Here is a 27,240-nt window from a genome sequence, read left to right on the forward strand (position 1 = left end):
CTAGTGCTTACTCTAGCTATCTCCTTGGCTTTCTGCTCCTTCCTTCTTTGTGATGTTCCTTTTTCACACTCAGAGACATACAGCTCCCCCAGTAAATGCCCTAGCCCCTGCATTTACTTTATCAGTCCCCAGAGAAACACCTTGGGCCACGTGGTTCATCTTCTACTCAGGCCCTGCCATGTTGCCTGTGTTTTGGATGGTGCTCCTATTGTTTCAGCTATCTGGCTCCATGAAGGAGCTGAATTGTTCTTCACAGTGATCTGGAATGAAAGGTGGTTGTTTTACCCCCCAGTTTCAATGAGGTGTAATTCAATCCACAACAATAGGAATTATTAGGGTTGCTGTCTGTTTGACAAAAAGAGAATCCTGAAGACTGCTGGGGCTGCATGTTGTGTCATACCCTTACAAAGGCAACGAGTTTCTGGTTTTATTTCCTGACCTGATGCCTATTAAAGTTCAGAGCAAAGAATTTGTGTCCTCAAATGAGCATTTGGAGTAAGCAAGAGAGAGTGAGTTCTACTCAGTCTTAAATTTAATATTGCTCATGAGGAAAAAGTAAATTCTTTTGGGGACACTAAAGTCCTGCTAGAAAATATCCATTCTGCATTGTTGTATGCTTTTTACTGTGATTTTTAAATTGGTTTGCACACCCCGTGAAGACACAGATGAATATTGTTATACCATCTGTGGTTCTCATTTTGTTTTATTCCTAGGACTTAACTGAGATATGTATTTAATTTTTTGTTTTGGTAATTTATCTTGAAGCTCAACAAAATTGAAATGTTTTAATTGGTTGAAAGGTATTTGCAGTTTGAATTGCATCCCTGTCTATAAAGTGTCCACATACAGAGTGTGTGTGTGTGTGTGTGTGTGTGTGTGTGTGTGTATATATATATTGTGACAAACCCAAACCAGTGGGGTACAGGAGTCTGGTAGAGGCAAATATACTGGTCACTGGATGAGTAGTTTTCTGTTCCCCGAGTGACCAGAGCAGTGGCTGCATTAGAGTAATCAGGAATCTGCTAGAACCAGTTAAGGCAGACAGGCTGATTAGAACACCTGCAGCCAATCAAGGCAGGCTAATCAAGGCATCTGGGTTTAAAAAGGAACTCACTCCAGTCAGGCCAGAGGGAGCCAGAGGAGAGGAAGTGCGTGTGAGGAGCTGGGAGCAAGAGGCAAGGAGCTGAGAGTGAGAGGCTGTGCTGCTGGAGGACTAAGGAGTGCAAGCATTATCAGCCACCAGGATGAAGGTCCTGTGGTGAGGATAAAGAAGGTGTTTGGAGGAGGCCATGGGGAAGTAGCCCAGGGAGTTGTAGCTGTCATGCAGCTGTTACAGGAGGCACTATAGACAGCTGCAATCCACAGGGCCCTGGGCTGGAACCTGGAGTAGAGGGCCCTGTGGATTGAGGGTCCCCCCTCAAATCTCCCAACTCCTGATCAAACACAGGAGGAGTTGACCCAGACTGTGGGGAAGATCACTGAGGTGAGCAAATCTGCCAATATGCGCAGGACCCACCAAGGTAGAGGAGGAACTTTGTCACTTTGTGACACTATAACTTTGTCACTTTGTCACTGGAGGAGGTGTTATTTATTTATTTATATATATATATATATATTAAAAATAAAACATTTCTTATTTTTAGAGAGAGAGAAATAGGTTGGGGGGGGGGCGGATGGAGAGTGAGCAGAATCCTTAGAGATTCACAGCTAAGTTCTCTGAAAAGTCTCTACTGAGCATAGTGTAGTCGATTGAGGTAATGTACACTATAGGTAGAAATTACACCAGGTTAGAAACAACCCACTAAAATGTCTGCTGAAACCAGAGTTTAATTCTTGGGCTAACTCAGAAGGGTGTTGTGTTAATATAGTCTATGAGACATCAGAAATAACAACACTACAGTGTCCAGATGTTTGTGAGTCTAATACATTGACCATTCTTCATTGACTCTAGAGCTAGCAGCTGAGTTTTCAGACAGATATTTTATAAGAAAAACCTGAGAAATATATAGAAGCAGTACATCAGCCCCTCCTCTGTTCCCCTCCAGCTACTTTAGTCATTGAGCAGGGTCAAAGATAGGACTTGTCCCACTCTATATTATAGGCAGAGTGGTTGTCTAACACATCTTAGTCTAAGACACTGTTTTCAAACTTTAATTGTTTACCCAAAATTTTCCATGCCAGGTATCTGCCTCAGGCTGACTTTTTTTCCACCCCTTTGAATAGTTTCAGTCAGAATGTTTCCACCATTCTAAGAATGAGATCAGGGAAAGATACATTATTTTGCCCATAATAAAACATTCTTGCAACTTTTTCTTAGAACTGCTCTAAGATCCCCATGTTCTTCTTCGAGTGATTGCTCATATCCATTCCAGTTAGGTATGTGCGCGCCGCGTGCACTTTCGTCAGAAGACTTTTACCCTAGCAACCCCAGTGGGTCGGCTGAGCGCCCCCTGGAGTGGCGCCATAATGGCACCGCATATATACCTCAGCCGACCCACCCAACCCTCAGTTCCTTCTTACCGCCCGTGTTGGTCGTTGGAACAGCGGAGTGCAGCTTGTCTGACCTCCGCTTCCCTAGCTTCCTCATAGTTTCTCTGTTAAAATTTGTACATAGTTCTTATCTTAGCTTAGGTTTTCTTGTTTTTGATAGTTTAAAATCAGTTTAGTGTTAGATAGTTAGCGGGTTCGGGGGTTAGCCCCACCCGCACCCGGGACCGGAGCGTATGCCCGGCTCCCCGGGTTTCAAGCCGTGCTCGGCCTGCCGCAGGCCTATGCCTACAGGAGATCCTCATAGCTCCTGTTTGAAGTGTTTAGGAGAGTCGCACTTATCTACTAAGTGCCCAATTTGCAAGGCTTTCAAGCCTCTCACTAAGAGGGAAAGGGACATTAGGCTTAAACAGCTCCTAATGGAGGCAGCCTTAACCCCTCCAGCCGCAGCTCCGCCCGCTGTCCCGACGGACTCTTGCAGCGCTGCCACGGCGCCGGGCCACTCTGCGGTGCCACCGAAAGCGCCATCGGCACCGAAACCGGCCCAAAGACGCTCTCTCTCGCCGAAGGCGAAGAAGGGAAAGGCCGCTGCCTCCATGGCACCGCCGGCTCCGAAGCACCAGAGTGCGCCCCGTCCGGACCGCCCGGCACCGAAACCTGCCGCGGCACCGGTTCCTCTGCCGCAGATGCTTCTGCCGGCACCGGCGACTCCGACCCCTGAGAGGCCATCGAGCCCGGCACCTGTAACCTCCCCGGCTCCGGCCGCAGTAGAGATGCCACTGCCGTCGACGCCGGAGACCTTCGAGGCGGCACGGGACCTCATCGCGATGACAGAACCGGCTGTGCCACCACCCCCGGCGCCACCGGTGTGGGCGCCCCGCTCCATGGGCAAGCTGTCCATGTTTAAGCCACCTCCCGGCACCGACTCTGACCGGCACCGAACTCGTTCCCACTCTCGACGCTGCTCCCGCTCCCGCTCTCGGCGCCGATCCTGATCTGGGCGTCGATCACACCGCCGCTCGCAGTCCCGGCACCGCTCAACCACGTGGCACCGATCAGACTCGCGGCACCGGTCATTCTCTCGCTCTCCGACCCGTCACTCCCGGCACCGATCAAGCTCTCGGTACCGATATGGCCGCCGCTACTCGCGGAGTCGCTCCCGGCACCGATCATGGAGATCCCGGTCAACCTCCCGGCACCGCGCCGGTCGCAGGTCCCATTCTCGCTCCTGCTCTCGGTATCGAGATGCCTCCCGGCACCGTTCACCACAGAGGCGGAAAATGAGGTCCGTGGGCACTTCGGCGCAAGGCTTATCTGCTCCACCTTGGCCCTCTCGACACGCCTCGGCCTCTTCGCACGCCGACAGCTACTATGTCGATGACCATGACTCTCAGGTCCCTTCGGGAGTTTTCCAGCATTCCCATCCCGCGGACCAGGACCCTCATCAGTGGGGTTATTGGATCCCTTGGGCCTACCACCAAGCCCAAGGTCCTCCTGTGCCTCCCACGCGTACTGTACCGCACGAGTCACACGTCCCAGAGGCTACTATAAGCCGCCCCCCAGTTGACACTGAGGTACCATCCGGTGCGGACGAAGGGAATCAGCCTGCCCAGGAACCTCTGGGGCAGGAACCTTCACAGGGGCCGGATGCTGACCAAGACGCCATCCTGCCCGGCACTTCTTCCTCCTCCTCTCCCCCTGGATGAGGCGGTGGCAGGCTCGTCATCAGCGGGTCCCCTGCCAATTGACTTACGGGCGCACCAAGAGCTCCTTCGCAGGGTGGCACTGCGAATGGATCTGCAGGCGGAGGAGGTATCAGAAGTCAGTGATCCGATAGTGACCATTTTGTCCGCGGACGCTCCAACCCGCATAGCTCTCCCCTTCATAAGGACTATCCAGGCGAACGCTGATACCTTATGGCAGACTCAGTCGTCTATTGAGCCCACAGCCCGAGGGGTGGAACGCAGATACATGGTCCCTTCCAGGGGATATGAGCATTTGTATGTGCACCCTGCCCCCTCGTCCTTGGTGGTGCAGTCGGTCAACGACAAAGAGCGCAACGGCCAGCAAGGCCCGGCTCCTAAGTCGAAGGAGGCCAAGCTCATGGACTTGCTTGGTCACAAGGTCTACTCTGCCGGTGCCCTACAGATCTGTGTGGCTAATCAGCAGGCCTTGCTAAGCCGCTACGGCCATGACACTTGGGCTGAGGTAGAGAAATACAAAGAGCTCCTGCCTCAGGATTCCCAACAGGAGTTTGCAGCCTTCGTAGAAGAAGGCAAAAAGGTAGCACGCACCTCGTTACAGGCCTCCTTAGATGCGGCTGACTCGGCAGTACGTACTGTAGCCTCGGGCGTTACCATGCGCCGGATCTCTTGGCTCCAGAGTTCGACGCTTCCTCCTGAAGTTCAATACACCATTCAGGACCTTCCTTTTGATTCGAAGGAGCTCTTCTCAGGAAAGACGGACTCCAAGCTTCAAAATCTAAAGGACAACAGGGTTATCATCCGTACTTTGGGGATGCATACCCCGGCTACCCAGAGGCGTCCGTTCCATCCCCAGTTTAACCGCCCTTACTATATGCCTCGCTACAGGCAAGACTCTGGTCGGCGGCGGGGTCGCGGGGGCCGTGGGCGACGGCCTGGCAACCAACCGTCCCAAGGGCGAGCCCCTTCTAAGCCATCGGGTCCTAAGCCATCCTTTTGAAGATGCTCCCGGGGACGGCATACCGGATCTCTCTCCAGATCCCTCCCTACACTTTTCCAACCGCCTCTCCTATTTCCTCCCAGCATGGGCTCGGCTGACCACCGATGCCTGGGTCCTGCGCACTGTGGAACGTGGTTACCAACTCCAATTTGTTTCACCTCCACCTTCCCACCCTCCTTCCCGGTCCCTCTTCAGGGACCCCTCTCACGAGCAACTCCTCTTACAAGAGGTGCACTCGCTCCTGGCCATCGGAGCGGTCGAGAAGGTTCCAGACGCGGAACGGGGCAAGGGGTTTTATTCCCGTTATTTTTTGATCCCCAAGTCCAAAGGAGGCCTTCGACCCATTCTCGACCTGCGAGACCTCAATGCCTACATGCTGAAGTTGAAGTTCCACATGGTATCCCTCGGGGTCATTATCCCTACTTTGGATCCGGGAGACTGGTATGCCGCCCTCGATATGAAGGACGCTTATTTTCATATCGCCATCTTCCCACCGCACAGACGCTTTCTCCGCTTCACAATCGCTCACCTACACTTCCAGTTTGCGGTACTCCCCTTCGGCCTCTCCACGGCCCGAAGGGTGTTCACAAAGTGCATGGCCGTTGTCGCTGCCCACCTCCGGCGGCGCGGCATCTCCGTTTTTCCCTACCTGGACGACTGGCTCATCATGGGGGACTCGCAGGCCACGGTCCAGCAACATGTCGCAGAGATCAAGGACTTATTCACGCGCCTAGGCCTACTTCTCAACATAGAGAAGTCCACCTTAGTTCCAACTCAGAGGTTGGATTTTATTGGCGCGACCCTGGACTCCTCTCTAGCCAGAGCCTTCCTTCCGCAGCTCCGGTTCCAGGCCCTTACGCAGCTAATCCGCAACCTACAGGCCTCTCGGATGACCTCGGCCCGTGCTTGTCTCCACCTCCTCGGTCACATGGCGGCTTGCACACACGTCACTCCGTTTGTCAGGCTCCGCCTCCGCCTGCTTCAGCTGTGGCTCCACTCCAGATACCGCCCACACAGGGACCCTCTGGATACCCTACTCACCATCCCAGCAGGTGTCCTTCAATCCCTGGATTGGTGGCTGACCCCTTCCCACGTATGTGCGGGGGTCCCATTCCAGGCTCCTCAACCTTCCCTGTCCCTGACAATGGACACCTCGTCCCTTGGATGGGGAGCCCATCTCGGCGATCTTCGGACTCAAGGTCTTTGGTCGCTGCAGGAATTGAACATGCACATCAACGTCAGGGAGCTCCGGGCAGTACGCCTGGTATGCCGGGCGTTCCAGACTCGCCTCCACGGCCGTTGTGTCTCGGTCTTTACAGACAACACAACGGCCATGTACTATATCAACAAGCAAGGCGGGACCCGCTCATCCCCCCTCTGCGACGAGGCGATGCTACTGTGGGAATTCTGCATAGCCCACTCGATACATCTGGTGGCGTCGTTCCTTCCTGGCATCAAGAACACCATCGCGGATCGCCTGAGCAGGTCCTTTCTCTGCCACGAGTGGTCGCTGAGAGCAGACATCGCTCTTGCCATTTTCCAACAGTGGGGGTTTCCCCATGTAGACCTGTTTGCATCCCGCTCGAACCGCAAATGCCAGCAGTTTTGCTCCTTTCAAGGCCTGTCACCGGGCTCTCTGTCGGACGGGTTTCTCCTTCCATGGACTCGTCACCTGTTCTACGCCTTTCCTCCATTTCCCCTCATACAAAAGGTCCTGCTGAAGCTCCGACGGGACAAGGCACGCCTCATCTTAATTGCGGCAGCGTGGCCCAGGCAACACTGGTTCACCATGCTGCTCCGTCTATTGGTAGCCAGCCCAATTCCTCTGCCGCTTCACTCAAATCTTATAACACAAGATCACGGCAATCTCTGTCACCCGGACCTGCCGGCCCTCCACCTCACGGCGTGGCTCCTCAGTGGCTAGACCAGACGGAGTTGCGCTGCTCTGCTCCTGTGCAGCACGTTTTATTGAGCAGCAGAAAGCCTTCCACTCGATCTACCTACCTGGCCAAGTGGAAGCGCTTCGCTTGCTGGGCTCAAGCGCGTGACGCTATTCCTTCAGAGCTTCCGCTTCCAATGGTCCTTGACTATCTCTGGTCGCAAAAACAACAAGGTCTTGCACTGTCCTCCACCAAAGTGCACTTAGCGGCCATCTCCGCTTTCCACCCTGGTGAGGGGGGATATACGCTGTTCTCTCACCCGCTGACTACTCGCTTCAGAAAGGGCCTTGATCGTCTCTACCCCCAGGTGCGTCATCCGACTCCCACCTGGGACCTCAATCTGGTCCTCAACAGGCTCATGTCTCCGCCCTTTGAGCCGCTGGCCACCTGCTCCTTGCTGTACCTCTCATGGAAGACGGTTTTTCTCGTGGCTATCACATCCGCCAAGCGGGTCTCTGAGCTCAAGATGCTCATGGTGGACCCGCCGTACACCGTTTTCCATAAGGACAAGGTACAGCTACGTCCACATCCGGCGTTTCTCCCGAAGGTAGTGTCCGCGTTCCACAATAACCAGGATATCTTCCTGCCAGTTTTCTTTCCGAAGCCTCACGCATCTCCGCGAGAGCAACGACTTCACTCCCTCGATGTTCGCAGAGCGTTGGCTTTCTATGTTGATCAGACAAGACCGTTCCGCAAATCACCACAACTGTTTGTGGCAATTGCTGACCGGATGTGAGGTCTTCCTGTTTCGTCGCAGCGAATCTCCTCATGGCTCACAGAGTGCATTCGCACCTGCTATAATTTGGCTAATGTCCCTTTGGGCCATCTCACTGCCCACTCTACCAGGGCCCAGACATCCTTCGCTGCCTTTCTGGCGCAAGTACCTATACAAGAGATATGCCGAGCAGCGACCTGGTCGTCTGTCCATACTTTCGCCTCACACTACGTCCTGGTCCAACAGTCGAGAGGTGACGCAGCCTTTGGCTCTGCGGTCCTGCATACCGCCACGTCTCACTCCGACCCCACCGCCTAGGTAAGGCTTGGGAATCACCTAACTGGAATGGATATGAGCAATCACTCGAAGAAGAAAAAACGGTTACTTACCTTTGTAACTGTTGTTCTTCGAGATGTGTTGCTCATATCCATTCCATACCCACCCTCCTTCCCCACTGTCGGAGTAGCCGGCAAGAAGGAACTGAGGGTTGGGTGGGTCGGCTAAGGTATATATGAGGTGCCGTTATGGCGCCACTCCAGGGGGCGCTCAGCCGACCTACTGGGGTTGCTAGGGTAAAAGTCTTCCGACGAAAGTGCACGCGGCGCGCACACACCTAACTGGAATGGATATGAGCAACACATCTTGAAGAACAACAGTTACAAAGGTAAGTAACCGTTTTTTTTGGAGCAGGACCTTGAAATTTGTCAGGGGAATGGTCTTGGCGTCAGGGATGTACCTTTTGTCATAGCTGTGAAAATCTGCCCCAATTTGGCCAGATTTATAAATCTTTGAAAAATCAAATTTTTCATATGCTCAGTAGAGACTTTTCAGAGAACTTAGCTGTGAATCTCTAAGGATTCTGCTCACTCTCCATCCCCTGACCATATTGTGCATACACCATCCCCACAGAGTGACTGAGAGCAGTCCAGCCCAGGCTACAAGGGCAAAGTCACACTTAATTGCTACTCTGTGCTGGTGTGGGACTGGACACCAGAACTGAGAGCCTGTCTCCTTGTACTCTCTATGGCACTCAGTTAGAATGCAGGAGAGAGCTTCCTGACTCCAATAGAGAGGGGGCACAAGCTAGACTAGGGAAGGGGAAAAAGTGTATTGGGACATGGAGCTGAGGGGAGGAGAGACTGGAGGCTGGCAAGAAGGGGAGATGGAATGGAGAAACTGGTACTTGGAACTGGGGTGGCAGGAGATTGGGACTTGGAATCTAAATGGGAGAAAGGAGGGAATAGGAGCAAATTAAGGGGTGTGTGTGTGTGTGTGTGTGAGAGAGAGAGAGAGAGAGTTGGTGGAGACACAAAGAGGAGCCAGATCAGACAGGGAACAGAGAGAGGGGAACTGGGGCTGGCTGGGCACTATTCCTAAAGTAAACCCTATGACTAAAATATAATCTTATAAGCAAATATCTGTGAAGCACATTGGGAAAGAGTTTCTCATCTCCACCTAGCGCTGGTTCATATAGATGACAACCTGCCGCTGCTACCAGTTACTCCATTAACTCAAATGGCAGAGGTCTGTGCAGCAGATCTAAAGGTTCCAACTCTGTTCATGATTGATGTGGGTGTCAATAAGATACCACATGATGGACTTTCTATGTACTTTTAAAAAATATATAAATTACACACACACACACACACACGCACACAGAGCCATGTTAAAAGAACATTAAGGTTTCAACTCAAGCATTCAAAAGTTAAGAAATGCCAGGTATTTTTTTAGCCCCATCTCTGTTGTATCTCACAATATTTAATGGAGTCATAGTATTTAAGGGCCGAAGGGACCACTAGATCATCTAGTCTGACCTCCTGTATAGCACAGGCCATCAACACCACCCGCACACTAAACCTATCAATTGCAATGAGACCCAAGTATTACAGCCCACAGGAGACTAGACTATTATGTGCTAAAAGAAGAGAATAGGTGGGACAGAGGTGCGCCAGTGCCCAAGGATCCCACAATGGAAGGGAAAGTAAGTGAGATATATCCAGATAATCTTGGCAAATGACTGGAGAGGAAGGCAAAAGAACCCTAAGGTAACATCCAATCTGAACTGGGCTAAAATTCCTTCTTCTTTGTGTGCAGTCTTTGTGGGTGCTCCACTTCAGGTGATGGTGTGTCCTGGAGCCATTGATTGGAGATTTATGGTCTGGTCGGGCCATGCATGTGCAGCAGCTTTCTCACAGTGCCATTGGAGTCTATTCAGCACATGCATAGCTGACCCCCTCACTTCCATTGCAACCGTCTTCTGCTGAAGATGGAGGTTGGGGCAGTGCCACAGCTTCTTCCCCTCAAGATAGAAAAAAATGATAATTGTTAGTTTAGTTTAAATTTTTTCCATAGATAAGTTAGTTTGTTAGTTGAGAAAAAAAATCTTAGTTTTCTTCATTTCCAGGTTAACGGTTCCCTGTGGATCGCAAACCATGTAAAAAAAATGTCCACTCGGGACTTTACTTTAGACATGCCAGGCTCCCCTGGCTTCAAAAGATGTGGCTCTTGCAAGGAGGTTATGTTGAGCTCCGATGGGCAGTCCCTCTGCATGAGATGCCTCAGGGAGACATGTACCATCCAAGTGCATCCACTGCAACAATTTGAAGGCGAGAGCCAGGTGTGACTGGGATCTATGATGCAAAATGAGGGAAATCACTCCAACCTGGATCTGAAAAGGACACCCCAAAGCCTTCCCCTAAGTGCTCCCCAAGTCAGTCTGAACTGACTAAGAGCACTGTTCCACACTCTCAAGAAAAGAGGAAGCAAGCCTCTACCTCTCCATAACAGGAACCTCACAGAAAGAAACGGTCCCCCACGAAGTCATTACAAGTGGTGCCAATGGCCCCAGTAGTCAGTACCTATGACTCCCCTGGCTCCTCTGGCACCAGAATGCACCACTCATAAGAAAAAACGGTTACTTACCTTTGTAACTGTTGTTCTTCAAGATGTGTTGCTCATATCCATTCCATGTAGGTGTGTGCGCGCCGCGTGCATGTTCGTCGGAAGACTTTTACCCTAGCAACTCAGTGGGTTGGCTGGGCGCCCCCTGGAGTGGCGCCACCATGGCGGCGGATATATAAACCAGCCGACCCACCCACTCCTCAGTTCCTTCTTGCCGGCTACTCCGACAGTGGGGAAGGAGGGTGGGTTTGGAATGGATATGAGCAACACGTCTCGAAGAACAACAGTTACAAAGGTAAGTAACCATTTTTTCTTCTTCGAGTGATTGCTCATATCCATTCCATGTAGGTGATTCCCAAGCCTTACGTAGGTGGTGGGGTCGGAGTGAGATATTGCAGAATGCAACTGCTGAGCCAAAGGCTGCATCATCTCTGGACAGTTAGACCAAGAGGCAAAGGTCCGGATAGAGGACTAGGTAGTAGCATGACATAGCCCCTGGAAGGGTATGTGAGTCGGAAAGGCAGCAGAAGAAGCCTGAGCCCTGGTGAAACGAGCAGTAAGGTGGCTCGACGGAACATGGGCCAGTCACAGGAGGTGCAAAGGCATGACGTCACCCAAGATGGAAAGCTCTGGGAGGAGACAGGTAGGCCCTTCATCCGGTCTGCCAATACAACGAAGAGTTGGGGGCGTACAAAAAGGCTTGTCCGCTTGACATAAAAATCGAGCGCCCTACGGACGTCTAGGGAGGGCAAATGTGCTCCCGTCGCAATGAATGGGGCTTCGGAAAGAAGACCGGAAGGAAGATATCCCGGATGATATGAAAGGTCAACAGCACCTTAGGGAGGAAGGCCGGACGTGGCCACAACCGCCCCTTGTCCTTACGCAACATAGTGTACCGTGGGTCCACTGTGAGAGCCCGAAGCTCAGAGACTTGTCCAGCCGATGCAAAGGCTACAAGGAAAAAGCTGTCCCTCAGGACAGGTATCACAGCGAGCATGTTGTCAGTGGTTCGAATGGAGCAGGCATAAGTCTGCTTATAACCAGGTTGAAGACCCAGGAGTTGGTGGGGCGGTGAACCTGGGGGTATAAACGCCCCAATCCCTTGAGGAACCTAGAAACCACAGCGTGTGAGAATATGAAGCGGCCGCTCTCCCTTGGGAGGAAGGTAGAGACGGCTGCCAAGTGCACCCTTAATGATGAACTGCGCCCGGCGCTGCTGTTTAAAGATCATAGGCAATCCCAGAGGAAATAGATCGGAACCTCTGTGGGGGAAACATTGTGTTTCGTAGCAGCAAGAGAAAGACTGCCAGTTGGGCAGAAACGTTAACCGAGTGGAAGGCTTCCTACCACCCAGGGGGAATCCTGTAAAACCGAGGCAGAACAATGCAACTCGGATCGGTTTAGGCCCGCAGCAGGCATGCGGAGATGTGCAGGGATTGCAGGTCTAGGTGGTAAAGTTTGCCGTGATCCAGCATTATGAGGTCTGGGCAAAGAGGCAGGGGAATCGGTTGGCTACCGACAGGTCTAGCAACATGGTGTACCAGTGCTGCCTGGACCACGCTGGAGCGATCATGATCAGATGCGCTCTGTCCCTGCGGAGTGTTAGCTGGACCTTGCAAACCAGCGGGAGCGGTGGGAAAGCAGACGGCAGATGGCTCGTCCACGGCATCAGAAAAGCAGCCAAGAGCGAGTCCTGGGAGAGGCCTTGGCATGAGCAGAACTTCTCTCTCGTTCCGTTCCCGCGAGAGCGAAGTTCCAGAAACGTAGGTATAACATCCGGTGGAATCAACCACTTGAGAGACCGGAAGGAGCTGCTGAGGCGATCCGCCAGAGTGTTCCGGACCCCTAGGAGAAAGGACGCTACCAGGTCCATCAATGGAGCTGTGCAGGAGTCCCGGCTGGATAGCTCCCTGCAAAGAGAGGAGGACCGTGCTCCTCCATGCTTGTTTATGCAACGGGTGTCTGTTGTGTTATCTGTGAACACCGAGACACAGAGCCTTGTAGGTGCAGCTGAAGTGCCTGGTACACAAGGCAGACTGCTCTCAACTCCCGGACATTGATGTGCAAGGGCAGCTGTTGAGCCAACCAAAGGTCTGGAGTGGGAAACTGACCCAAGTGAGCACCCCAGTCAAGAGATGGGGCGTCCATCATGAGGGACACCGAGGGTGAGGTGGATGGAACAGCACCCCTGCAGGGAGGGCGTCGACCCCCAGTCGAGGGAGCCTAGGACGCTCGGGGGGATCGAGGCGACCATGACCATGCTGTCTCTGGCCAGGTGGTACACTGAGGTGAGTCACGATTAAAGTGTACGGAGACGAAGCCTGGCATGTTCGGTTACGCACATGCAGGCGGCCATGTGGCCCAGAAAACCTAGGCAAGTGCAAGCCAAAGTCGCCGGGAAGGTCCGTAGACCTTGTACAATGGTTACCAACGCGTGACAGCAAGGCGTAGGTAAGCAGGCTGTGCGATACTGAAGTCCAGGGTGGCCTCAGTTAAGTCTATTCCCTGAGCGGGAATCCGGGTGGATTTTGCTATATGGATCCTCAGGCCTAAACGCAGGAATAGGACCTCGTCGACGCCCACACGAGTGGTAACTTGGGCCCCGGTGGCCCCTGGAATGAGCCAATCATCCAGATATGGAAAACGTGTATCCAACAGTGGCGGAGAGGGCGGCGACTACAGCCAGACACTGTGAATACACAGGGGGCTGGATACAGGTCAGCCGGGAGGACCGTAAACTGGAAATGACGGTTGGCCACAAACCGGAGGTATCTGCTGTGTGGAGGATAAATGGCAACGTGAAAATACGCGCCCTGCATATCGAGGGCGGCATATCAGTCTCCGGGATCCAAGGATGGGATGACGGTCCCCATGGATACCATGCAGAACTCCAGGTATATCATAACTTGTTGAGCTCCCGCAGGTCTAGGATAGGTCTGAGACCTCCCTTCACCTTGGGGATTAGGAACTAGTGGGGCTAGAACCTTTTGTCCCTTTCGACCGTGGAACCTCCTCTATAGCTCCGATGGTGAGGAGCGCCTGCACCTCTTGCAAGAGGAATTGCTCGTGAGAGGGGTCCCTAAGAGGGACGAGGAGGGATAGGCTTTTGCCCGATTGGTGGTTAGGAGGACCCTGATTTTGGCCCCTTAGGGGTCCCGACCAACGCCTACGACTGCCTCAGCGTCACCTGCTGGCAAAGCCCTGTCTTTGTCTAGGCGCAGGGTAAGGGCGGCGAGGCTGGGCGGAAAGGTCGGCGGTGAGACGTCGGCATGTACATGCCGAGAGGGAGGGCATAGTGACCTCGCTGACCTTTGGGCCTTGCAGCCTAGGGCCAGTTTTGAGAACAGGCCTTTGTCATTGAAGGACAAGTCCTGTATAGTGTGTAGCAGCTGCGAGGGAAGGCTTGATAACTGGAGCCATGAAATGCACCTCGTGGCAACACCTGAGGCCAGAGCCGTGGCTGTGGAGTCCGCTACCTCCAACAAGGTGTGGAGGGAAGCTCTCGCCACTTTGAGCCCTTTTTCCAGGAGGGCATCAAACTCTTGATGGGAGATCTGAGAACCCAACTCCGTAAAGTCTCCCACTAGATGACAAGGGAGCAGGGGGAAAGACATACATATAGGTGCCCGTCGCCCCTGGAGGATACCATGCACATGCATTCGACTCCTGTGTCTACGGGCGGGATAGTGGCCACTTGGAGATTCATAGTGAATGCCACCCATCTCGGGAGGTCCTGATGGGCCCCCAGGCCAATTAGGAGAGGGTCCAAGGAGCATGCTTCTGCCACCGCCTCATCTGGGGAGGAGGGAGATGAAAAGCCGGGGCAAGTGGGTCTTGTGTGGGCTCACGCTCCTGGACGACCTGCTGATCTGATGGGATGTGGGAATCCGGTGGCAGAACCAGACTCCCTCCGTAGCGGTCGGAGGGGGACGACTAACTGTCACCCCTGGTACCCAGTGCTCTGACGGAACAGAGCGCGATGGGAGCACAGGTAGCGCGCCCAAGATGTACAGGGCAGCCACTGATGGACGTCAGGGTCCTGTCCTGGAGCACCCGGAAGACTCTGGTGTCCACATCCGAATGGATGGCCATGGAGAAGTTAAAGCCCTGAGCGGAGTTTCCCTCTCCAGCTCATGGCGCTCGACGTGGCACCGGGAATCGGTACCGTGAGGCCTACCGGTACTGGGAGCGAGAATGGGACCTGCGACCGGAGCGATGCTGGGAGGCTGGCCGAGATCTCGAGGCTCGACGCCGGGAGTGGCTACGTGAGTCCAGTGCCTGGAGCGGTGCTGGGAGCGGGATCTGCACCGAGTGTACCAGGCCAGGGAACGGGCCGCTGATCGGTGCCGTGGGTACGACCGGTACCGATATGGGGAACGGTGCCAGGACCGTGAACGGTGCCGGCACCGGGCTTGACGAGAGGACCGAGAACATCTGCGGGACTGCGATCGTGAACGGTGCCGCTCTGTGGTGCCTATGCCGGGTGGCGTGAGCAAGACAGGCTCGCGATAGACAATGCAACCCGCACCGGCGGTACCGGGGGTTAAAGCAGCGCAGGTTCTGCCCTTGTCATTAACACCCTCGCTGTGGAAATGTTTCCTGCGTGGAGGGAATAGTGAGCACAACCACAGCTCGCATCGGGGAGCATTCAGGTGCTGGACTCGACGGCTCCTGCGTGGCCGGAGTCTACGGTGCTGATACTGTCGGTGCCGCAGCAGGTACCGGCGCTGGGCAGTGCGACGTAGTAGAGCGCTCGGGCCGTGGAGCAGGCGGCTCGGACGCAGCTTAATAGTGAGCTCGACCACGGTTCGTACCGGGGAGCTTTCCAGCACCGGACACGACAGTTCTTACCTGGCCGGAGTTAATGGTGTGGATATTGTCGGTGCCACGGCAGACATCGGTGCTGGGCGATCCGATTGAGCATAGCGCTCGGCTGCGGAGCAGGCGGCTCGGACGCAGCCTCAGAGCGAGCTCGACTACGGTCCGTACCGGGGAGCTTTCCAGCACCGGACTCGACGGCTCTTGCCTGGCCGGAGTTAACGGTGCGGATATTGTCGGTGCCGCGGCAGACATCAGTGCCGGGCGATCCAACTGAGCATAGCGCTCGGCTGCGGAGCAGGCGGCTCGGACGCAGCAAGGATATTGTGCCTCTTCATCCTCCAGGCCGAGTAGACGTCGGAGCCAGCGACGGTCGGCGCCGAGAGGCCTTGGCGGTACCGGCGATCCGGTGCCGAGGGAGCGGTCCTTGAAGATTAACCAGCGCTCGGTGCCGAGAGCGGAGGAGCAAGAGCTGCCTCCCTCAGGAGCTGTTTGTGACGAAAGTCCCGCTCCCCTTTGATCTCGGATTAAAGGCCTCACAAATGCGGCACTTATCTATGAGGTGAGATTCCTCGAGGCACTTAGGAGAGGATCTCATGTCGGCATCGGCTTGTGGCCGGCCGAGCATTATAAAACCCTGTGGACCGGGCATCGGACCCGGCACCGGGTGAGGGGAAGGGGATAAACCCCGAACCCCTGTGAAATAAATACTATACTACAAACAAATAAAGTTAACTACAACTATAAACATCTGAACTATATACTTAACGAGAGAAACTACGAGTAGCTAGGGAAGTGAAGGTCAGCTAAGCCGCGCTCCACTGTTCCAACGACCGACACGGGCGGTAAGAAGGAACTGAGGAGTGGGTGGGTCGGATGGTGTATATATCCGGCGCCATGGTGGCACCACTCCAGGGGGCGCCCAGCCGACCCACTGAGTTGCTAGGGTAAAAGTCTTCTGACGAACGTGCACGCGGCGCGCACACACCTACATGGAATGGATATGAGCAATCACTCGAAGAAGAACAAGGAGTTGAGACCTCAAACATGCCATGTCTCTTCCTCAGCACCGACAGTACCAACACTTGTGTGGGAGACTGTGCAGATCTTACAGCCACCAGTGCCGACACAGGTCTTGGCACAGCCACCTCCCTCAGCACTGTCGCCTCACCCAGCACTGCAGTGTGGTCACTGGCCCCAACAAAGGCAAAACAGAAGACTCCTAGACACCCAATGCCTACTACTAAGACATCGGTACCGCACCCACTGGCACCACAACAATTCCTAATACACGAGGACATCACTGTTGCATTGGTCCCAGAATTACCTCTCCTTGGCAATACGGGATCACCTATCACACAACCGACCTTGCCTATGGCACCATCAATGTTTAGTGACAGTGACAATGAGGACGAAGCAACAAAGAATCCTGTGGCACCTTATAGACTAACAGACGTTTTGCAGCATGAACTTTCGTGGGTGAATACCCACTTCTTCGGATGCAAGTGAGGACGAAGAGGAGCAAGTGTTTTCATCACAGGGCTCGCCCACATCTCAACAAAAACCTACTGGAGGCACATCATGGCATGAAATCCACCAGTCACAACCTCACTTTCCATGGTATGGACCCCCATAGATGGGTCCCCAAATGGCATTCACGATGCAGTGGCCACCATGGGCAGCATACAAAGCCCAATATGCTTGGACCTCCTCACCACCTATGGCACAGCTCCGGTCCCCTCCTGTATCCCCAGGGTTGGCAACATCAGGAGCCACGGAGGAGATGGCCAATGAACCAGAGGATGAGACTGCCCCTGAAGCGGTGTCACATGAACATAACTCTTCTCCAGATATAGCCATTATGCTACCTCCACCTACTATGGCTGATGACTTTAAACAATTTCAAGAGCTATTGAAGTGCATAGCACTCAGCCAGGACATCCGTCTGGAGGGAGTCCAAGAGTATCAACACAAACTATTAAAAATTCGACAACCATTTTCTATGTCAAAAATTACCCTGCCCACCCTCAATCCTGCTGGACAGTATGGCTGACCCCGGTCACTGCCCCCTCAACATGAAAAAGGTCGGACCATGAATATTATGTCACAGGCAAGGGCGTGGATTTCCTGTTTTCTCACCCACAACCAAATTTTCTAGTGGTGGAAGCAGCAAACCACTGGGCCAAACACCACTCTCTGCCACAGGATCAAGACCATAAGCATCTAGACCTTTTAGGTCACAAGGTCTACACCTCCTCGATGCTACAATTCCGCATTGCCAACTAGAGTTCCTCCCTGGCTAAATATGACTTTGACAATTATGGGAAACTCTTTGAGTTTACCATGTACATACCAGAAGACAGAAGAGCACAATTCAAATCAGTCCTGGTCCAGGGACAATTGTCACCAGGATGGCCCTACAGGCTTCCCTGGATATCGCTGATACTGCAGCCCGTGCCATGGCTATAGTGATAGTGATATGCAGAGCCTCATGTCTGCTATCGTCTGGCATACCAAAAGAACTCCAACTAAAGGTTGAGGACCTACTTTTCAATTAGAACAAACTGTTTTTGGCAAAAACTGATGAAGTCCTACACACCATGAAGAAGTGACCCTTAATACACTTGGCATATATACACTGCCCCCAAAAAGGAAGCGATACCAACCATACCAACGAAACAGGGATACTCAATACACTTGCCCTCACAGCTCACAGGTGATTCCTGTGATTCACAGTGGGACACGACCACTATCAATACAGAGTACTCCCATTTGGACTCTACACTGCACCTAGAGTGTTCTCCAAAACCCTTGCAGCAGTCACAGCTCACCTGCTCAAACAAGGGATCATAATTTTCCCTTATGTAGACAATTGCCTTATCAAAATATAATCATACATTGAGACAGCAAAATCACATGACTGACCATCAACTTCTTCCAAAAACTGGGGTTGCACATAAACTTTCAGGAGTTCACATTGATACCCACACAACAACTAGAATTCATCGGGCCACACTTAGACTCAACTCAAGCCACAGCCTCACTACTGCATGCCAGATTCTTAATCATCAAACATCTCATAGACACCATGTCCATGTCCATGTCCATCTGTCCATGAATCGAGGCACGGACATGCCTACAATTACTAGGACACATGGCCACCAGCATGTTTGTGGTAAAACACGTTAGATTACACATGCAGTGTCTTCAGAGGTGGCTGTGTTCAGTATAAACCCACCAAACACAGCCTCAACATGATGTTAACACCACCAACCAAGGTTCTAGCATCCCTACAATGGTGGCCAAGACCGGAGAACATCTGCATAGGTGTTCCCTTTCACCACAGACCTCCTTCAATCATGATCACAACAGATGCCTGCCCACGGGGCTTGGGGGCACACCTGGACCACCAAATGATGATATAAGGCAGGTGGTCGACACTGGAAACACACCTTCACATAAACCTGCTAGAACTCAGAGCAGTAAGATACACCTATTTTCACTTCCTACCACTCATAAGAAACAAATCAATTTGAGTGATGACAGACAATGTTGCATGCATGTTCTACATCAACAGACAAGGCGGGGGAGGGGATTTCTTTCCCTATGCACTGAAGCCATGAGACTATGGAAGTGGTGTATTCAGCACCACATCGACGTTTCAGCTTCTTACCTACCAGGATGCAAAAACACCACCGCTGACACATTAATCAGACAATTCTCACAAGCGCACAAATGGGAACTGAACCCTACGGTCTTACAACGGATATTCTATCAATGGGAGTTCCCATCGATCATCTTATTCGCCCCAGCACACAACCACAAATGCCCGCTATTTTGTTCCAGGGTGGGACTTGGTCTCCGGTCCCTGGGGAATGCTTTCTTAATCCGTTGGGACAAGACACTTATGTATGCATTCCCACAGATCCCACTAATACACAGAGTCCTACGCAAGACCAGGGAAGACAAAGCCAAGATCATCTTGTTTGCCTGATCATAACCCAGACAGATTTGGAACCCTTACCTGCTGAGTATGGCAATCCATCCTCCACAAATTCTTCCAAACCTCCTGTCACAGGCCGACGGTCAGATCTTCCACCCACAACTGGAGAAGCTCCATGTGAAAGTGTGGCTCCTCCATGGTTCTAATCACATGAGTTAACTTGTTCAGAGCAGGTCAAACACGTGTTATTGAACATCAGACATGATTCCACATGCAATACTTACCTACAAAAGTGGAAATGTTTTTCCACGTGGTGCCTACATAAATGACTTACTCCCTGCACTACGCCCCTTCCACTGGTGCTAGACTGCCTTCTAGAGCTAAAGAATTCAGGGTTATCACTGAGCTCTACCAAGTACATCTCATGGAGATTAACACCTTTCATAACAAAATCGATGGATTCTCGATGTTTACACATCCAACTACAAAAATGCTTTCTTGCAGGACTCCAGAACATTTACCCTGAAGTACATCCTCCGACACCCACAGGGGATCTGAACTTAGTCCTCAGGGACCTCATGAGACCCTCCACCCCTTCAAACTCCTAACTATCTGCTCCTCACTACATCCATTCTAACCGGGGCTAAAATTCCTTCCCTACCCCACATACGGTGATCAGCGAGACCCTGAGCATGTGAGCAAGAACCAGTCAGCAAAGAGAGAGCATGTGAGCAAGAACCAGTCAGCAAAGAGAGAATGCTCAGTGCCACCTCAAAGCCCTGGCCCCACTCCCACCAATATCCCACCTCCAGCCATGGTCATCGCCTGATGCTTTAACGGACAGTGAAAACAACTTCCCAGAATACATTGGGAGAGGGGGGCAAAAATCCCTCCCGGACTTCTGACAGTGGCTGGCTGAACCCCTGAAGCATGAGCTTCTGGAACATGGGACTTAAACCAGAAGTGAGCTCTAGGGTTGTTGAGACCTGCCCCCTACCATCAGAAGCAACCCCATCTTAAAATTGCACTAAAAAGTATGTCCAGATCTCTGGTAAAACTGAGGAAGTTGTTTGTCTATTTGGAAGCTGTTTCAGAACTGCATCCCTCTGATGGTTAGAAACTTTCCTCTAATGTTCAGCCTGAATTTGTTCATGGCAAGATTTACATCCACCACTACTTGTCCCATCATTGTCATGTAATTTAAATAGTTTTTCACCATCCCTGGGAATTACCCCCATAATGAATTGACAGAGAGCAACCATATCCCCCTCTAACCTCTTTTTGTGAAACTAGCTTGCAGCAGAAATTCTTATTACTATGTGCATGTCCTTGAACTTTGTACTATTGAATTTTATCCCATTTCTGTCACTCCAGTCTTCAAGGTCATCCAAGTCTTCCTGTATAATGTTTCTATCCTCCTCTGCATTGATGATGCCTCCCAACTTGGTATCATTAGCAAATTTCATTAGCACACTTGACTTTTTGTGCCAAGGTCATTAATCAAAATATTGAATAATATTAGTTGCCAGATGGAGCCATGAGTAGCTCCTCTAGTAACCTCCCTCCAGTCCACTAATTCACCTTTCAGAATAACCCATTACCTTCTCCCCTTTAGCCAATTTCTTATCCACTTTGCAATACTTGTACTAATCCCCATCTTCCCTAATTTAACAAATTTCTCCTGAGGCTCTGTGTCAAAATGCTTTATTGAAGTCCACGTATATTAGATCTACTGCACTTCCCTTCTCTAAAAAATCAGTTATTTTCTCAAAGAAGGAACTCCATTTCTTGCATTTATTCTTGCTATGCCCCTGTGAAGTAGGGAAGTCCCAGTATCCCCATGCTGCAGATGCAGGACTGAAGCACTGAGATAATGGCCTCAGCTCAAACAGAAAGTCTGTGCCAGAGTAAGGATGTGAATCCGAGGGCCATTCTACACTGGCAACGCTAAAGTGCTGCCGCGGCAGCGCTGTCAAGGCAGTGCTTTAACGTGTCTCGTGTGGTCTCAGTGCAGCGCTGGGAGAGAGCTCTCCTGGCAATCTAAAAATCCACCTCAGCGAGGGGCATGGCTCCCAGCACTGGCACTTTACAGCTGCAACTTGCTGTACTCAGGGGAGTGTTTTTTTCACATCCCTGAGCAAGAAGGTTGCAACACTGTTAATTGCCAGTGTAGGCAAGCCCCAAGTCTCCCAAGACCTAGGCTAGCACACTAAGCACTGGATCATCCTTCCTCTGTGGAATCTTAATTCACCCCCCTTGGGATACAGTCATTAGTAATATGATCACATACCATCCATTCTGTGTACTGAATGAGGTAGGGGTCATATGAAAAAAAAAACAAAAACAGGTGTGTCGATTAATCACAGTTAACTCACGCAATTAACACAAATGAATTGCAATTAAAAATGATCTTGATATAATTACAGTTTTAATCACACTGTTAAATAATAGAATACCAATTCATCACTGTTTCTGTAACATATTTTGTTTTTTACAGGTCAGGGTTGTTAGCCCTGTCCCTAACCCCCAACCTGGAGGACCAGAGTATCTGTTTTGTCTGGCCCCTCCCCCGTAGACCAATCCAGCATGGTTGAACCTACCAGGAGCAAAAATCCCCCCACCGACACACACTCTGGGGATCGTTAGAGCATGCAACCTGTTCCGCCATGACAAGGCAGGGATACCAGAGAACAGAGAATACTAACTGAAATGTATTAAATATTTTTGGATGTTTTTCTCCATTTTCAAATACACTGATTTCAATTACAACACGATATACAAAGTTGACAGTGCTCATTTTATATTAGCTTTATTATATTACAAATATTTTCACTGTATAAAATAGCAAATAGTATTTTTCAATTCACCTCATAGAAGTACAGCAGTGCCATCTCTTTATCATGTATGTGCCACTTACAAATATAGATTTTTTTTGTTACATAACTGCACTCAAAAACAAAACAATGTAAAACTTTAGCACCTACAAGTCCACTTAGTCCTACTTTTTGTTCAGCCAATCGCTAAGACAAAAAAGTTTTTGTTTACATTTGCAGGAGATAATGTTGCCCGCTTCTTATTTATAATGTCACCTGAAAATGAGAATAGGCATTTGCATGGCACTTTTGTAGCCAGCATTGCAAGGTATTTATTTGCCAGTTATGCTTAATGTTCATATGCCCTTTTATGCTTCGGCACCATTCCAGAGGATATGCTTCCATGCTGATAATGCTCATTAAAAAAAGAATGCATTAATTAAGTTTGTGACTGAACTCCTTTGGAGACGATTGCATGTCTCCTACTCTGCTTTACCCACATTCTGCCATATATTTCATGTCATAGCACTCTTGGATGATGACCCAGGACATGTTCGTTTTAAGAACTTTCACTGCAGATTTGATAAAACACAAAGAAGGTACCAATGTGAGATTTCTAAAGATAGCTAGATCACTCGACCCAAGGTTTAGAATCTGAAGAGCCTTCCAAAATCTGAGAGGACTAGGTATAGAGCATGTCATAGAAGTCTTAAAAGAGCAACATTCTGATGTGGAAATCACAGAAAACAACCCACTAAAAAAGAAAAACAACCTTCTGCAGGTGGCATCTGACTTAGATGATGAAAATTAACATGCGTCGGTCTGCTCTGCTTTGGATCATTATCAGTCAGAACCCGTTATCATCATGGATTCATGTCCTCTGGAGTGGTGGTTGAAGCATGAAAGGACAAATGAATTTTTAGTGTATCTGGCACATAAATATCTTGCGACACCAGCTACAACAGTGCCATGTGAACTCCTGTTCTCACTTTCAGGTGATATTTTAAACAAGAAGCGGCAGCATTAAGTCCTGCAAATGTAAACAAACTTGTTTGTCTGAGCGATTGGCTGAACAAGAAATAGGACTGAGTGGACTTGTAGGCTCTAAAATTATACCTGGTTTTATTTTTAATGCAGTTATTTTTGGACATAATTCTACATTTGTAAGTTCAACTTTCATGATAGAGATTGCACTATAGTACTTATATTTGGTGAATTGAAAAATACTTTCCCTTTTTTTTACAGTGCAAATATATGTAATGAAAAATAATAATATACAGTGAGCACTGTACATTTTGTATTCTGTGTCACTGAAATCAATATATTTGAAAATGTAGAAAACATACAAAAATATTTAAATAAAGGGTATTCAATTATTGTTTAACAGTGCAATTAATCACACAATTAATCATGATTATGTTTTTATCACATGATTAATCATGATTAATTTTTTTTAGTGGCTTGACAGCTCTAGAAAAAAATACTCTGTGCTTATGTAATTAAAGACGGTATCATAATACAAACACAAAGTGTCTGAATCAAAGTTGCACAGGCAACAGGTATCTTTAATTCTGGCATTTACTAACTCTTGAGTACTTGACTTTTGCAACCTGAATATTCCTTTTACACTTTGCTTTTCTGGTGTGTGTGTGTGTGTGTGTGTGTGTGTGTGTGTGTGTGTGTGTGTGTGTGTGTGTGTGTGTGTGTGTGTGTGTGTGTGTGTGTGTGTGTATTTCTGATGGATCTCAGTTTTCGATTAAATTCTGCTAAACAGTAGGATTCCTTTTTCTGCAGAGGCCACACTACAGAGTAAACTATGTGAATCCTTACACACACCTCCCTCCTTAAGAAGTGGCGCCTCTGGCACTGACCCTCTCCCACCCACCTATGTCTTGTTTCCTCCTATCTCACTTAACTATCATGCATGCGGATCCCTGCATAGCTCAGCTCTGTGCCACAATAGACAATGTGCATCTCTTGTATGACTGCCACACAGCATACTCTTGCACCTCCCCCAGTTTCCTCAGTGGAATGATACTGGTTTCACCATTCAGAAAATAGGCTGGATTACAGCCTTGAGCAGTTTATAGCATCTGAGGGTATGTCTACACTATGGGATTATTCCGATTTTACAGAAAGTGGTATTTGGAAACAGATTGTATAAAGTTGAGTGCACGCAGCCACATTAAGTACATTAACTCAGTGGTATGTACCGAGGCTAGCGTCGATTTCCGGAGCATTGCACTGTGGGTAGCTATCCCATAGCTATCCCATAGTTCCTGCAGTCTCCCCCACCCATTGGTGAATTCTGGATTGAGATCCCAATGCATGATGGGGCAAAAACAGTGTCGCGGGTGATTCTGGGTAAATGTCGTCAGTCAATCCTCCCTCCGTGAAAGCAACAGCAGACAATCATTTCGCGCCCTTTTCCCTGGATTGCCCTGGCAGACGCCATAGCATGGCAACCATGGAGACCGTTCAGACTTTTTTCACTGTCACCGTATGTCTACTGGATGCTGCTGACAGACACGGTACTGCAGTGCTACACAGCAGCATTCACTTGCCTTTGCAAGTTAGTAGAGATGGTTACCAGTCCTATTGTACTGTCTGCTGCTTTGGAAATTGGCAATGATGGTTACCAGTCCTATTATACCATCTGCTGCTGTCATGGGTGCCCCTGGCTGGCCTTGGTGAGGTCGGCCGGGGCTGAATGGAAAAAAATGGGAATGACTCCCCGGGTCATTCCCTTCTTTAAGTTTTGTCTAAAGGTAGAGTCAGTCCTGCCTAGAATATCGGGCAAGCCTACTAAAGAACCAGAGAGGCAAACGGCCGTTCCGGGTCAGAGACTCAGACAGCGCGCTGAAATGATGAGCAGCTTGCCATTCTAGGGGGTGCCCCTGCAACAACGCCACCCATTGTTTCCCTCCTCCCCCACCCCTCCTGGGCTACCGTGGCAGTTATCCCCCCATTTGTGTGATGATGTAATAAAGAATGCATGAATAAGAAACACTGACTTTATTGAGATAAAACAGGGGGGAGGCAGCCTCCAGCTGCTATGATATTCCAGGCAGGACTGAATCTCCAATAGGAAGGGGAGGGGATGCTGCTGTTTAGCACTGCGTCTACCAGCAGCATCCAGTAGACATATGGTGACATTGAAAAAAGGCGAGAAACGATTTTTTCCCCTTTTTTCTTTCACTGGGAGGGAGGGGGGCAGATTGACGACAGATACCCTGAACCACCTGCGACAATGTTTTTGACCCTTCAGGCATTGGGAGCTCAGCCAAAAATGCTAATGGTTTTCAGAGACTGCGGGAACTATGGGATAGCTTGAGTCCTCATTCCCCCCTCCCTCCCTCCATAAGTGTCCATTTGATTCTTTGGCTTCCCGTTATGCTTGTCACACAGCACTGTGTTGAGTCCCTGCTGTGGCCTCTGTCTATCATAGCCTTGGAGATTTTTTCAAATGCTTTGGCATTTCCTCTTTTGGAACGGAGTTCGGATAGAACAGATTAATCTCCCCATACAGAGATCAGATTCAGTATCTCCCATACGGTCAATGCTGGAGCTCTTTTTGGATTCTGGGACTGCATGGTCACTCATGCTGATTGGCGCTTCACACTGGGCAAACAGGAAATGAAATTCGAAAGTTTGCAGGGCTTTTCCTGTCTACCTGGCCAGTGCATCCAAGTTCAGCTTGCTGTCCAGAGCTGTCACAATGGTGCACTATGGGATAGTGCCCAGAGGCCAATATCGTCGAATTGCGGCCACACTAACCCTAATCCGAAATAGCAATAACGATTTCAGTGCTACTCCCCTCGTCAGGGAGGATTACAGATACCGGTATTAAGAGCCCTCTGTATCGATATAAAGGGCTTCATTGTGTGGACAGGTTCAGGGTTAATGCAGTTTAACGCTGCTAAATTCGATATAAACTCGTAGTGTAGACCAGGCCTGAGTTAACTAGAAAAATAACTTCAATTACAATAAAGGTTTCTTTACTGTATGTTGGTGTGTTATGCTCTTGTTATGGAGCAGGAAGAACTGCTCACAATGATAGGCCATTACAAAATGTCTTATTTTAAGCCCACATTTATACTTCATTGACTATAATGCAGTTCTTTGAGTCACTGCAATATGATTATGATAACTAAATGCTGAGAATAGCTAATAAGGATCTGTGGACTGCACATGTTTTTATCTATTAACTGTTCTGGTTTGTAATGGACTTTTACATTTACCATTGTTTGAATCAAGAGATCTAACTGAAATATCTTTTGCTAAAGAAAGAAAATGCCCACCTCCACCTCAGCTCCCGGGTGCCATCAAGATCGCAGAGACACGAAACTATGAGAGTGGTGAAAAAATAACTTTTACGTGCCTAGAGCATTTTGAACACCAAGGAGTGAAAGAAATAATGTGTAAAAATGGGAAGTGGCAATCACCACCGCACTGTGTTGGTCAGTATGGGAGTTTATTTATATTTCTTTAGGTGCATCAGTCAGTGGAAATGTACAAACAATATCAGTAACAGGACAACTGCCATGTCACTTTTAGCCCCTTACACATTGTGGTAGTTAGTGTTCATGTATTTTGTAAGAAGTCATTACCAATCCTTCTGTGCACAAAAGCATTGAAAAATAAAATGAACAAAGTAATCAGACCTATAATACTAGACTAATGTGTTAAAGGATTTGAATCGTATGCAATATGTTGTTAATGGGTTAAAAATTAACTAGGGCCTGAAAAATGAATATAGTAATGTCAAAAAGTACAATCTGATATCAGAACCTAATCATTTTTTTATCCTACCACTAAGGGTGAAAGAAGGGACTATTAAAGCACAGATGAGACCCTCAATGTTTATTTAATAAAATTAAGTGCTGTGAAAAAACATACAAATGTTGGTATGTTTTGTGT

General features: G+C 49.8%; 1 protein-coding gene across 5 annotated transcripts in view; it reads left to right on the top strand.

Annotated features, from left to right (window-relative positions):
- Nucleotides 1–27,240, top strand: part of CFH (complement factor H) — a 120,868-nt gene that overhangs the window by 61,594 nt on the left and 32,034 nt on the right. For all 5 annotated transcript variants that reach the window (XM_039484115.1, XM_039484114.1, XM_039484117.1 and 2 more), the window contains one exon: nt 26,607–26,780. In XM_039484115.1, coding sequence (XP_039340049.1) covers nt 26,607–26,780 — 174 coding nt within the window. The remainder of the gene's footprint in view (nt 1–26,606; nt 26,781–27,240) is intronic.

The sequence above is a fragment of the Mauremys reevesii genome, linkage group 8, assembly GCF_016161935.1.
Source record: "Mauremys reevesii isolate NIE-2019 linkage group 8, ASM1616193v1, whole genome shotgun sequence".
In the NCBI taxonomy this organism is placed as follows: Eukaryota; Metazoa; Chordata; order Testudines; family Geoemydidae; genus Mauremys; species Mauremys reevesii.